This window comes from Panthera pardus, unplaced genomic scaffold, assembly GCF_024362965.1.
Source record: "Panthera pardus isolate Hobbes unplaced genomic scaffold, ASM2436296v1 HiC_scaffold_20, whole genome shotgun sequence".
NCBI lineage: Eukaryota > Metazoa > Chordata > Mammalia > Carnivora > Felidae > Panthera > Panthera pardus.
Genome location: NW_026526766.1, coordinates 24637230 through 24651928, shown reverse-complemented (window position 1 = coordinate 24651928; position 14699 = coordinate 24637230). Strand labels below are relative to the sequence as shown.

Below are 14699 nucleotides of genomic sequence, written 5' to 3'. Positions count from 1 at the left end.
TCCGAAACAGGCTCCAGGCTCTGAGCTGTCACCACTAGCACAGAGCCCGACGTGGGGCTCGAACTCACGGACCGTGAGATCATGACCTGAGCCGAAGTCGGCCGCTTAACCGACTGAGCCACCCAGGCACCCCGGTGCTTCTCTTTTTTTAATGTTTATTTATTTTTGAGTGAGAGAGCGTGAGTAGGGGAAGGGGCAGAGAGAGGGAGACACAGAATCCAAAGTAGGCTCCAGGCTTAGAGCTGTCACCACAGAGCCCAACATAGGGATCGAACCCATGAACGGGGAGATTATGACCTGAGCTGAAGTTGAACGCTTAACTGACTGAACCACCCAGGCATCCCTGGGTGTGCTTTTCTACAAAATGTTGCAGATTCCCACATTTTATATATCTTCCTAGTCTTCATTTGAAATGAGGGATTCCTCCACCTTTTTCTCCTCCTCTGCAGACAAGATACAGACGTAGACTTCTTATAAAACCTTGCAATTTCAGCCACTTGCGTACCTCATTTGTACTTCTCTATGATTTCCTTCTTAACATTCACTGTTATCATGTCCTCCTTAACGCCTTTCTTTTCAACCTTTTTCTGCATGGGAACCATTGTAAACGCTTGGCATCAATGCTGACATCAGTATAGTATTAATAAACTCTTGTCATATAATGTATTTGATATAACTGGCAATAAGGCAGCAGAGGAAAGTGTCTATATCTGCAGGCAGCCTGACCTAGAATGAAGCAAAGCATTTCTAAGCTTATTCTTGTATGGAAAAGCAAAGGACTGTCCGTAGGTGCTTTGAAGTGACAAAAATACACTGGTGCCGGTTGTGGGCACCTTCCAATCTTCTGAAAAATCATTGATTTCTCCCAAACACTGACTGTGACCTGAGACTCAGCATTCAAGCATAGGAGACAATCACTCATAATCCTGCAGCGAGCGAGCGAGAGAGAGAGAATATCATTGGCTCAGTTGTGATCATGTGCTACTCGTATTGTAAGACATTGCCTGTCAAGTTAAAATGTATTAGAAATGTTTGCTCGTCTTGTGGAATACTCCTAGAGCAAGCTACTTGCAATCCAAGGTTTTACTGTATATTTGAGTTTGAGTATATCTAGTCAGCAAGTGAAAATCTGGATACATGTTTAACAAAGTAGTTTTCAAAGAAAGTTCAAAGAAGCTTTCAGAGAAAGTTTGGAAACGTTGGCCAAGACTCATTCACTTTATGGGGATTTTTCAGTAGCAATGTTGACCACATCTAGTTTTTGCCTCTTAAATTGATTTTAGAACCTAGCCTTTCCATTAGATGTGATTTTATTGTAAATACAGCCAGAATTTTTAAAATCGTAAGGCACCTGGGTAGCTCATTCAGTTAAGCTTCTGACTCTTTATTTTGCTCATGTCATGATCTCACAGTTGTGAGATTGAGTCCCACATCGGGCTCCTTGCTGAGCATGAGGCCTACTTGGGATTCTCTCTATCCCCCTCTTTTCTGCTCCTGCCCCACTTAGGCACACTCTCTCTCAAAATTAAAAAAAAAAAAAAAGAAACATAAGCCCTCCTTTACTGGTATATGTTGAGCATGTGGTTTTGGAGATCTTAGTTTTAAAATTCTTTTTTAGTTCAGTTGATTAGGAATTTGCATGCTCATTTGCAGTTCCTAAAATTATGCACAGTATATATTTTAAAACTTTCACTTTAGTTTGTCTTTTCCTTGATACAATGTGTTGTTTTTTTTAAACAAACTTTCAGCTAGTATGTTCAATACACCAGGAATGCAGAGCTTGCTGCAACAAATAACTGAAAACCCACAACTTATGCAGAACATGTTGTCTGCCCCCTACATGAGAAGCATGATGCAGTCCCTAAGCCAGAACCCTGACCTTGCTGCACAGGTGAGTTGGTAATTGTATTCAAGAGGACTGTGCACTGTGAATTGAAATTGCATAATCAAATAATTGTGATTTTGATACATTTGTGTTATGTTGTGTTAGCTGTAGAAAAGTAGGTAAACTGTATCTCTCAGTATTTTGGACAGTTTGTTTCTTTGCTGTAAATTAATTCTTCATATATAATTAAACAGCTTCATCTCTGCTATTCATTGGCTAGAAAGAAGTGTAGGTTTACTTTGTATCTACCTATATTGATTTAGGAGATGACTACAAAAGTTTTAGATTGCTCACCCTTTGGAAGATGTATTCTTTAGTGAAATGTAGATCTTGAAAGTGATTAAGAAGTGTTAATACATTTCTTGGAATACTTTTATTTATTAGGTCACGTAGATTTTTAGTAATAGGTTCAAAATAGCAGTTATAAAATAGCCTGATATTGTTTATTTTACAGGCAGAAATTTGCAGGGACAGTGTTCTTATTCTTTCTGCTATAAATTTCTGCCCCCGAAGTTAGTATAATGGTCTTTTATTAATTTACTAATTTTCTAACTCATTTTGAAGAGACCGTAACTAAGGGAATTAGTGAACTCAACCTTGGCTGAACATTTAGGATCACTTTGGGAGCTTAAAAAAAACAACAAAAAACCATGCTCCATTCTGAGAGACTTTTATGTAATTACATTGCACTTCCTCTATCCCCAAAGTTCCCTGGGTGATTCTGATGGGCCCCTAGGTTAAGAACCATTGGAATTGAAAAACATTGGAGAATTGTTAAATAACCTTGATCATCTATAGTTCATATTTACTGTGTAGAGTATTAGGGATTTTAAAGATTTTCTGTTACAGTGTATACCCACTTGCAAAATTCTAAAAGCTTTTAAAGGTAATCACTTTCAGGGCTCCTGGGTGGCTCAGTCGGTTTAAGTGTCTGACTTTGCTCAGGTCCTGATCTCACGGGTTCGTGAGTTCATGCCGCACATCGGGCTCTGTGCTGACTGCTCAGAGCCTGGAGCCTGCTTCAGATTCCGTGTCTCCCTCTCTCTCTCTCTGCCCCTCCCCCACTCATGCTCTGTCTCAAAAATAAACACAAAAAAATTGTTTTAAAAAAGTAATCACTTTCTTCATTATGTCAAATGGAATGATTTTCATTTTCTAAATTTTGGAACTATATGGATTTCAAGTACATAATGGCAGATAGCTTTGAGTTACAGTCCTCAGCAATAACTTCTGCCCTCTTTAATGTTTGTGGAATTGGAAATAAAGAACAAGTTTTTAGGTGAATTTTTGTATACTCTTATTAATGTAAAAGTATTCTGAGTTATTAGTATTAAATGGTGTCGCTTACTGTGTTCACAGCACTTTTGTTTAAAATAAGTGTGGGATACTTCTTGATGATTGTGGTGGTGGTGATTTTTTGTCATATATGTCCCAAGTCTCTAGGATTTTAAACAGATGGAGTTTTGGACACAGTTATATTTCTCAATCATTGCTTTTCTTTTACTGCTTGGTTAACTTTTCTTGTGGTTGTCTGTATTCAATATCTTCAGACACAGAGGCTTTGGGAAAGTGAGTAAACATATTTTTAAAAAAAAGTGTTTAAATAAAAAAAAATAAGTGTAGAAAAATATATATGTTGAGTGATCATATTTATATGTTTTTAAATGTCTATTTGACTAATTAGCATTGAATGTGCATCTCGTTTAAGTTTTTTGACTTTAATAAGCACATTCTCAGCCATTTAATTGACCTAACAACACTATAGAGTCATTTGAGCACTTTCATGTATTGTTTTTTTCAACTCTAAAGCAAAATGGTAACAAAGAAGATTAGATACTGTAGACAGTTTAGAAACATTTACAACATACTCTGGTTATCAAAAGGTTTAAAGTTTGCAGTTTATTCTGATTTTGATTTTTAGATATTCAAAAAAGTCTGAGTATAAAAACTGTATTGTTGTATAGTCAGGTAAGTTAGGAGAAATATCCTAATCAAATGAGATATGATTTTCTGAGAAAGAATGATTCCATATAAGATGACAAGCTTTCTTAAATGACCTGAATCCTGAAAGATAAATGTGATAACTTGATTAATCTGTTTGTAATAAAAAGTTTTTTACTGGAGCCAATAAAGAAGCAGGTTTGTTGATCTCAAGTAGGTATTATTTTATTTATTGTGAATTTATTGGTCACTTTGAAATGAATATCGTATATCCATAAAACACTGGCTTCTTTCTGCTTTAGTTATTTTGTTGAAATTAACTAAATAATCCACTTTGTAATAATAGGCAGAGGAGGGAAAGTGGAATTCTCTATACTTCTAGTATGTACATATAGTTAATTGCTCTCAAATATGGTTAACTACTTGAGGGCAAGGATCACTTTACTTTACCCTCCAGACTTTGGACTGGTAAATAGGCGATCAGTAAATCATTGTTAGTTGATTTTTCATTCCATGTGGGGAAAGTGATAAAACTTTTGTCTTTTTCAAAGCTATGAGAATTAGTTTCTGGTTATGCTGTGTATTGTAATCTTATTTTCAGGTATTAATGTTAATATTGGCCCTGACTTTAATTCTTAACACCTATTTGAATGATAGGAGGTATGCCACTTTTCTCATCTCTGGTGGTAGTGAGGTGAAATCCAGAGGCTAACCTTGGTGTTCTCAAATGGATTTACATCTTTCGGGTCTTAACGTATTTTAATACTTTCCCCAGAGATCTGTTGGTGCTAGTCATGGGCTGATTTTCACCTAGCAGCTCCATTTCTCTGGCAAGTTGGTTGCTGTTCTGCAGTGTGTTATTTTTCTGGACCTAATATTAGCTGTCTTGCAGTAGGCAGGTAGATTTAGTGGTTCCAGATCTGGGTTGTTCTCTGTGCAACACTTGTGTGTTGAGGTGTCTAAGCAAGCCATGTATTGTTTCATGTATTGATGCTTATGTTTATTCTGTCAGTGTAGCAGAAAATGTATCCTCCTGAATGCCAGTTACCCCCATTTTTCTTTTAAGGGCAAATATTCACCTTTGCTCAAGGAAAATCCTAAGAAAATGATTGTTTTTATTTTTTAGGATATTGCATGTCATTATCATAATCACCATTCTCATTGAGAGAGAAGATGCCTCGTTTTGGTTTTATTTTTGTTTTTTTTTTCTGGAGATCCCTCTTGTGGACAGTATCTTCCCTTCTCCTTTTTTATTCATGTTCTACCTTCCTCCCTGTAAGTGCCAGATTAGGCACTTGGGGGAAGATAGACTATTAAACAAGGTACATTACTTGTTTCAGATATTTCCAGTTAAAATTGTTTGAACACTTGCCCCATAGATGATGCTGAATAATCCCCTATTTGCTGGAAATCCTCAGCTTCAAGAACAAATGAGACAACAGCTCCCAACTTTCCTCCAACAAGTGAGTAAGAAAAGATGCTAGCTATCTTCGGTAATGATTTGCTTGAAAAAGTTTGATGATAAACATTTTCCTTGCTCTTCTCTGGCTGATAGCAAAACATAGAAGTTAGTTTGATAATGCTGTCAATTCACAGAGAATTCAGCTTGATCTTAACTGAGCCCCATTTCACTGCTGACCTTTTGCTTATATTTCTTAAACATAAATTCTGAGGAAAGGACCATTTTGTTTTTGCTTTTGAGGATTTAGGATTTTGAATGCTTCGTTAATGCCATAAACCATTTCCTTTCACTTTACTAACTTTGAAGTGCTTCATTGTGTCATGTTATGCTTTATGGTTTAACTAATCTCGAGTAATGGGAAGGAGCACTACCCTATCCTATTTTACAGGTTTGGTTTCTTTGTAATGTTTTAATTCCTACAAATAATGGAATGTCTCTTTTTGAGGGGTAGATCTCATTTCCTCAAACTCGGAATTAGCAAGATTAAAATTGGCAGAGTTGTTCTATAAGGAAGGTTTTATTACAAAAAAATACTTGAGATTGGAATGGTATTTTATTATTTAAAAAGACAAAAGAGAAGTCAGTCTTGGTGTTTTGAAACTGGTAGTTCTAGGGCTTTTAAACATACAAATGATCTCAGGCCTGTAAGCCATTATCCAAGGTTAGTTATTGTCTTTGATCTATTGTAATGATGTTAATGTTAGCCTATCTTTTTTGGTCAGTCAGGTGGTGTATATTTGGAAGTAGTGAAGCTGAACTCAGGACACACGTATTAACTTCAAATTTGGAACTATTGTTTTAGAGTGTATCTTACTGGTAAAATTGTTACATTGGCAACAGATAACGCTTGGTCAGGAGGAATAGGTGGCTTTCACCATATTACCACGTTAAATAAACTTGTGCAGTTGGAGGTTGTCTCTTAGAAATAACACTTCTACCTTCTGTTGGAGAAGGGGAACAGTTGTGGCTTTGGGAGCGTAGCTCCTGATTGTCTTTCATTATGAAAAATGGCTTTCATGCTGGACTTGGGAGGAGGTCAGTTAATGATTTGCATACTAGGTTTGTTGTCAAGGAGGAGGTGCTTGTGTTTATTTGGGGAAAGAAATTCTGGATTACCAGTGTCTGGGAGTAAGGTTGTAAATTTTCTCCAGAAACACAGCAAAGAAACATTTAAATTTTACTTTCACTGATTTTAATTCCCTTGTTAACCACCTGTTTTCTTTCTTCCTTAGATGCAGAATCCGGATACATTATCAGCAATGTCAAATCCTAGAGCGATGCAGGCCTTGTTACAGATTCAACAGGGTTTACAGACATTAGCAACGGAAGCCCCCGGCCTGATCCCAGGGTATGCTTATTTGGGGGAGATTTTGAAAGTGCATAGTGGTTATTTCTTCTCTCTGAGCATTTCATACTTCGGTATCGTTGTGCCTATTTTTGTTGGGATTGTTTTCAAGACCTAATTTTCAAAGTTGAAAATGCTCATTTTAAGAAGATAACAGCTTACCATCAGCTGGCCTGGTCTGGCCTCCTGTTGCAGGAGCTTAGGGTATATGACCAATTTGTGCTTTCCTAGGTTTACTCCTGGCCTGGGGGCATTAGGAGGCACTGGAGGCTCTTCAGGAAGCAGCGGGTCTAACTCTGCACCTGGTGACAACCCAAGTCCCACGACAGGAGCCACTGAACCTGGACACCAGCAGTTCATCCAACAAATGCTGCAGGCTCTCGCTGGAGTAAATCCTCAGGTAAAGATTCTTTTCTGCTCACATTTTATATTCCTTGTTGGAAATTTAGAAATTTCTACAAACAACCAAAAACAGAAAGAGACAGTCCTCCAGGGTTTAGAATGTCATAAAAAGCACACTCTTATAAAACAGGCATTACGAAAATGAATGACTTGGGTGTACTTTTAGACACTGAATGAAACGTTAAAGTTGTAGGGAAGAAATGCTGCAACTTTGCCTTATTTGGAAGTTGCCTTTAAAAATGCGTTTTTTGGAGTCCCTCTTTGGAAATCACTTGAAATTTGTTGTATTTTATAAACGTTTGTCAGGGAGGAACAGACACTTGATTATCCCAAATACCTCCTAAACCTACGGTAACTACAGTTCTGTCTAGTCCTTGTATTTTGACTTAAAGAAAAAAATCCCACCTCACCTTACCCACTACCATCTCCTCTGGGAACTTGTGTAACATACGTAAACCTCACAAATACGGCTTAAAAATGTAGACTTCTAATAATGTCTTACATCTAGAAACATTTATTAGCTTTACTAAGAATCTGCCATTGTACGAAGATGGTGGCCATTTCAAACCGCTACAGTAGATTGCCCCCATAATTCCACATGGCAGTAATACAGCATGCTTTCTGATTTTAAGCCTTTTAAAGAAACAGGACAGGGTTTTGTCTTATAGAAGTATTTGTATTCCCAATATATGGCCTCTGGCTCGGTGTAATATTCATGGAATTATTAAGAAGAAAAGATTTTAGGTATTGGACAGAATTGTTATAGAAGTTGAACAGTCTACAGGCCTCCCCGTTAATTATCACATCAGCCAGGATTGATTGATCATTTGTGTATTTTTGTCTTCATTTCTGGAAAAAGATGTGGTGCAGCTGTTTGTGTATTCCGTGGGCCTGGACCTTGAGCTGTCCTGGACACGTGACTGGCCAGTGCAGGCATCCGGTGCCCATTCTAAGCCACATTCGAACTTTAGAATTGTGTATGTGAGGACACTGGCAATAAGTACAAAATAAAATCATTAATTCTGAACTAATTTGTATATATACTTTCGTTTCCTGCATATTTATCAGCTTCTTAAATATATCTAATGGGTGATGTTTATTAAGCGATTTTTTTTTTTTTTTTTTAAAGCAGAGTTTTGTGCTTTATCTGACAGGATCATTTAAGTATAAATAAGACTATTTAAAGTAACAAAATTAAGTGCTAATGGACTTTTAAATATGTTGACCATGTTTTAAGAGAGCCAGTGCTTTTATAGCCTAGTAGAGCAGCATATGTTGTAAGAAAGCAATTAGAACTTTAGAATTTATTTAGGTGTGACACGGACTGATTTTCCTTAGAGTTTTGGTTAGTTTTTTTTTTTTCTTTTTTATTTCCCTTTAACAGCTACAGAATCCAGAAGTCAGATTTCAGCAACAACTGGAACAGCTCAGTGCAATGGGATTTTTGAACCGTGAAGCAAACTTGCAAGCGCTAATAGCAACAGGAGGTGATATCAATGCCGCTATTGAAAGGTTACTGGGCTCCCAGCCATCATAGCAGCATTTCTGTATCTTGAGAAAATGTAATTTATTTTTGATAACGGCTCTTAAATCTTTAAAATACCCGCTTTATTTCATTTTGACTCTTGGAATTCTGTGCTATAAACAAACCCAATATGATGCATTTTAAGGTGGAGTGCAGTAAGATGTGTGGGTTTCTCTGTATTTTTTTTTTTTTTTTTTTTTTTTAAACGGTGGGAATCAATGCTTTTTCATTTAAGGCTACTGCATGCATCAAACACTCTGCATTTATTGTAATTTTTAAAAAAAAAACATCACCTTTTATAGTTGGGTGAACAGATTTTTGTCCTGCATCTGTCCAGTTTATTTGCTTTTAAACATTAGCCTATGGTAGTAATTTATGTAGAATAAAAGCATTAAAAAGAAGCAAATCATTTGCGCTCTATAATTTGTGGTACAATATTGCTTATTGTGACTTTGGCATGTAGTTTTGCAAACAAAATGCTGTAAGATTTATACTACTGAGAGTTTTTGCTTTATTTGTATACAATATAGTATGCACATTTGGGATTGCATTTCTAGAAACATACTGCAATAGATTATCTGAGCAAAGCACTTGTAACCAAAAAAGTGGAGATAAGGAAATACTTTAAAGCTGAGTATTTCCTAATTGTGTAGAATCTTACAGCATCTTTGATAAACATCTCTCAGCAAAAGTGCCGGTTAGGTTTGTTGGAAATATAGTAGAAAAGCTGATTCTGGTTATCTCTCTAAGGACATTTAATTGTACAGACAACATAATGTAACATTGTGTCAACATTCACAGATTGACTGTAAATTACCTTCATCTTTGCGCAGACTGAAGGGGCACTGTAGTACAGCCCAAAAGTGCATCTGCCTAGGACTCTTCAGCTTCTCCCATAGGTAGTTTAACAGGCATTACGATTTGTAATTGAAATGTTGCTTTCACTGAAAGTGTCTTGATGTTTCAGTTATTTTTAATTGCCATATAAAAATAGAACTATCTTTTGGGTTTATCAGTTTTCTCATGCACAGGCAATACATAAATTTAAAATGATTTGTGAGCCACTTGTTTCTGAAGTGTTTTGGTAGTTCTATTAAGAAATAGTTAAATATTGTGCTTTTCAGAGCCTCAGAGAAGGGGAGCTGGGGGCGGGGGGTGGGGGTCTCTCCTGGATTGGGCCAGCCTAAATAGTACTGGCAACCAAGATTCTGTTAGGATTTCTGTGCATATAGTGTAGTAAAAAGGTATCATTCAGGGGTGAAAAACAAAGAGCCGTTTTAACAATGTTGAATTCATTAGGCTGTTGTTCTACAGCCTTTTTCTTCCCTCCCCAAAGAAGTTCTGTTTGCCTAACTCTCAAACTGTTGGGGTGTGGTACATTCCTTTAGGACCAATTAAAACATAACTTTGGGGTCAGTAATATATTTGGCTGACTCTGGTTCAGTATTCTCTTAGGTCGTTATATTCTCTCATGTACAGTTACAGGAAATTAAAATGTTAAAGTAACCTAAAATGAGTTCAGACCAATAAAATCAAGGGAAATACAAGTTGAATTCCATTACTTCTGTAAGTTGCTTGCTATTAAAAAAGGTCAAGAGGCCAGGTTGCCCACCAGCCCGTGCACAGTTCTGACACTTTCCCCAGAAGGAAAACATGAATGACGATCAAGGGAGAGGCAGGACTAGAGGACATTGTTAAGGATGATATTCATGTGTCTTTGCTCTCTCTGCCTTATGCCTCAGTGTGGTCAAGAAACTTTTGTACTGGCGAATGGTGGTATACAGTGTGGGGTAGTGTCATAACCAATTTGACAATTTATTAATCACAAAATAACAATAAATCTCTAGCTTTTACACTTGGTTTGTCTTGCCTCTTTTGTAGATAGAAAAAGATGTCTTCAAGACTACTGAAGTTGATTTACCCCAGATTTTATCACACTTAAATCATTCTTTATCAGTTTTTAAGTTTCCCCAATTAAAATGAGTATACACTGTATTGTGTATTAAAAAGATAACCAACTGGATGTCAGGTGACCTGGGCTCTGCTTGCTGCTTTTGGTACCTAACTGTTATTTGACTTTGAGTAAAGACATCATGATATCTTTGCTGTAAAAGTGCTGGTGAGGCCTGTTCAGCACACCGGACTGGGTGATCTCTTCAGTACCTTACAGCTGCTGCGATGGTACTATCTTGTTGTTGTTTGGTTCTAATATGTTTTAGATCTAAATACCTTTTTAGGAGTTCAAAATACTTAAAAAGTCTCAAAAGCATTAAGAACACTTAAAATATTTTAGGCTTACATTGTTCTCATATTGGGTTATTAATTGCAAATTGAATAAATAATGGAATCGTGAAGATAACATTTCAGAATCTTATTTCCCAAGTGGAAGATTTGTGGTACTGTAAACAAAGTGTAGAGAATATTGAACAGTCAGATAAATGGCAGTTGGCCTCTGTGTGTTCAGAATTGGAGCGGCAGACTCTGCTTAAATATACGAATGAAAGGAGTCTTGTTTGGGGAGACATTATTACTATGTTAATTCAGTAGGCAAATTACAACAAAATAAGACGGATGAAAATGTCACTAACAGTAATACAAGTTAAGGGTGGCTGCATGTCTGTGCTTGTACAAAACACAAGATTGTGTGGTTAAGGCAGGGAAATGCTGCATACTCTACTTCCTCTCTTAGAGATTAACACTAAACATGTTAACATCACCAGGAAGCCCTGCATTAAAGAAATCTGTTTAAAGTTGTCTAATCCATTCTCACCGAACACACCTTGGGAAAAGTGTCCTTAGCAAACCTGCACTTCTCTGGTATTGCACATGGTACTCTCTTCTTGTATTGTATCTGTCATCATGCTTTATGTAAAGCCTACCTGCCGTTCTTTCTGGTCTCGGATCTGAAGTCTTCCTAAGCCGTGTTCACCAGTGATGAATTTGAAGTGATTAATTTTAGTGTCAACTGCTGCACTCTGTCCCTCTCGTTTGCCTTACAGCTCTGGGTTTGGGTGGTTGTGTTTGTTTCATTGTTTTGTTTTGTTTTAATGTGTTTTTTTTCTGCTCTGAAATCTTGTTCGTTACTTAAGTAATATTAAATGTTCTTCCTTGACTGCACATGTGTATCATTCCTTTAATCAACCATAGGCAGCCATTGCCTTAGAAAGTTAACATTTATTGGACATCTGTTAAGTATAGGGTTCTTTTCTAGTTGCTCAGAGTATAGCAGTAAATAAAACATGTCCATTTGAGGTTTACATAGGAGAATGTAGGGAGACACCAATAAACAGAACCTATACATTTAGCTTGGTTAGGTAGTAACAGTGCTCTGGCAAAAAAATTAAGCAGAGCAAGGAGCCTAGTTCAGGAAGAAGGTGTTATTTTATGTAGGTGGTCTGAGAAGGATTTATTGAGAGTGACATTTAAATAGAGACATGAAGGTGACCTGCGAGGGTGAATAACTTTCCAGGAAGAGGGACAACCAATGAAATGGCCCAGTGATGGGAGCTTTCTGAGTGTTTATAGAACACAGGGAGTTCTGTGTGCCTGGGCAAGGTGAGCAAGGGAGACAGTGCTGTAGGGAATATGATTGGAGACATGAGGGGAGGGGAGTGGCCTCAGATATGGAAGGCTTAATACCACAGGTTTTGTGTCCCATCCTCAGGGTTTTCTGATGTACTGGTTCTGGGTTTGGAGGAGAATTTGCATTTCTAACAAGTTCCTAGGTGAGAACCACGGGCTAGGGGAACCAGGGTGGAAGCAGGGAAACAGGAGGTAATAATCTGGGTGAGAGATCACATGGGCTTGGACTGGGTTGGTAGCAGTGGAGGGTATTAAGAAGTCAGATTTGAGGTATGTTTTGAGGGCAGAGCCAGTTGGATTTATTGATGAATAAAACTGAGGTTAAGAGCAAGAGAGGTGTCAAGCAGGGTGAACAAGGTACAGACATCTATGGGGCGGAGTATAAATCTGAAGTTTTGTTTTGATGTGTTAAGTGGGATGTACTTGATAGGACATATAAGTGGAAATAATAGGAAGGCAGTTGGAAGAGAGAGGTTCAGGCTATGGCCAAGTTGTGTAGCTGCCACTGTATGTATCTGGTATTGAAAGCCAAAGAACTAGGCCAGTGGTTCTCAACCAGAGGTGATTCTGCCCTCCAGGGGGCTGTTGGCAATGTCTAGAGACACATTTCTTTTTTTTTTTTTTTTTAATTTTTTTTAAATTTTTTTTTTTAATGTTTATTTTTGAGACAGAGACAGAGCATGAACGGGGGAGGGTCAGAGAAAGGGAGACACAGAATCTGAAACAGGCTCCAGGCTCTGAGCTGTCAGCACAGAGCCCGACGTGGGGCTCGAACTCACGGACCGTGAGATCATGACCTGAGCCGAAGTCAGACGCTTAACCGACAGAGCCACCCAGGCGCCTCATGTTTATTCATTTTTGAGACAGAGAGAGACAGAGCATGAATGGGGGAGGGGCAGAGAGAGAGGGAGACACAGAATCTGAAACAGGCTCCAGGCTCTGAGCTGTCAGCACAGAGCCCGACGCAGGGCTCGAACTCACGGACCGCGAGATCATGACCTGAGCCGAAGTCGGACGCCCAACCAACTGAGCCACCCAGGCGCCCCAATTTTTTTTTTTTTTTTAATGTTTATTTTTGAGAGAGAGAGACAGAGTGTGAGCTGGGGAGGGGCAGAGATAGGGAGACATAGAATCTGAAGCAGGAGCTGTCAGCACAGAGCCCGACGCAGTGCTCGAACCCAAGAACTGTGAGATCATGACCTGAGCTGAAGTCGGACACTTAACTGAGCCACCCAGGCACCCCATAGAGACACATTTCTTTAAAAAAATATTTATTTATTTTGAGAGAGAGAGTGCACATGCGCACGAGCTGGTGAGAGGAGGAGAGGGGCAGAGAGACAGAATCCCAGGCAGGCTCCACACTGCCAGCACAGGGACCAACATGGGGCTCAGTCTCACGACATGTGAGATCATGACCTCAAGAGTCAGATGCTTAACCAACTGAGCCACCCAGTCACCCCTGGAGACACATTTTTTTGACATCACGATTGGGGCTGCTGTAGGTGTCCTGTGAGCTAAACATTTTGCAGTACACAGGATGGCTCCCTCAACTAAGATTTATCTGGTCCGGAATGTTACAGTGCCAAGGTTGAGAAATCCTGACCAGATGAATTGCAGAGTGAGTGTTGATAAAGACACTTTGGGAGGATTGAGCCTTCGTTTACTCTTACTTTCCAGTTGAGGGAGATGAGAGGAAACCAGCAAAGTAGAACTGAGAGGCCCTGAAAGCCAGGAAGGAACGCTTTCACAAGGAGGAAGATGGTAAATGAACTGTGTTGCTTTACGTACTCGTCATGGTTTGAGTATTAGGAGCTACTCCCTTCGGGACTGTGATAGGGGTCTTATGGAGTGATGAGGGTAAAACTCTGGTTAGAGTGCACCGAGGAGGTATCAGCAGACATAGAGGTCTGAAGTAAAGAGAGTCAGAGAGATGGGGGCACAGCTGTCGAGGAGAGTGGTGGTGGTGTGCAGGAAGTTAGCCTTTTGTATTCTTTTAAGATGGGAAGTACCACGGCATATTTGTCTTCCAGTACAAGTGATTGGAGTGGGGGAAAGCTTGATTTAGGTGGAGAACACGGGGTAATTGTTTTCTACCAAAAAGTACAAAGAGAAAGGAGTTAACTAGCTTGTGATCCCCAGAATAGGTTTTATAAATAAGCAAGCACACATGCACGCGCCCCTTTGTTACACAGGCTGAAGTGTGAAGGAAAGGCTTTCTTTGTCTCTCCAGCCATCATATTCCCTTCCTTTGTTTAGGAGTGGTACGTTCCAGCCCATCTGAAATATTTTTTGTGGCCAGCCCTTTCAGAAGTGAACAAAAGCACCCCCCGCCCCACAGCTTTTGTGTGATGGAAGAGGATGAGGTTGAGATTTCTTGCAGAGCTGGACAGCGATGAAACACGCGCTCAGATTGTAATTCCAATTTAAACTTGTGAACATTTGTTGTATTTCAGATTCCCCGATTGACACGTAGCCTGTCCCAGATCCACAGCACCAGTGTGTCTTACTTGCCACTCTGTGCTTAAAACAGAGTGAGGCACACGTTAGAGGTCCCAGT

At 38.8% G+C, this 14699-nt stretch overlaps 1 protein-coding gene across 2 annotated transcripts in view; it reads left to right on the top strand.

Annotated features, from left to right (window-relative positions):
* The window catches only part of UBQLN1 (ubiquilin 1), a 45365-nt gene extending 34952 nt beyond the window's left edge, over positions 1-10413 (top strand). Inside the window, exons 7-11 of one of the 2 annotated variants that reach the window (XM_019423550.2) lie at positions 1749-1891; positions 5206-5289; positions 6521-6636; positions 6865-7033; positions 8420-10413. In XM_019423550.2, coding sequence (XP_019279095.1) covers positions 1749-1891; positions 5206-5289; positions 6521-6636; positions 6865-7033; positions 8420-8572 — 665 coding nt within the window. In that variant the 3' untranslated portion in view covers positions 8573-10413. The remainder of the gene's footprint in view (positions 1-1748; positions 1892-5205; positions 5290-6520; positions 6637-6864; positions 7034-8419) is intronic. The other variant, XM_019423551.2, reaches the window with a different exon arrangement.
* Positions 10414-14699: the final 4286 nt, after the last annotated feature.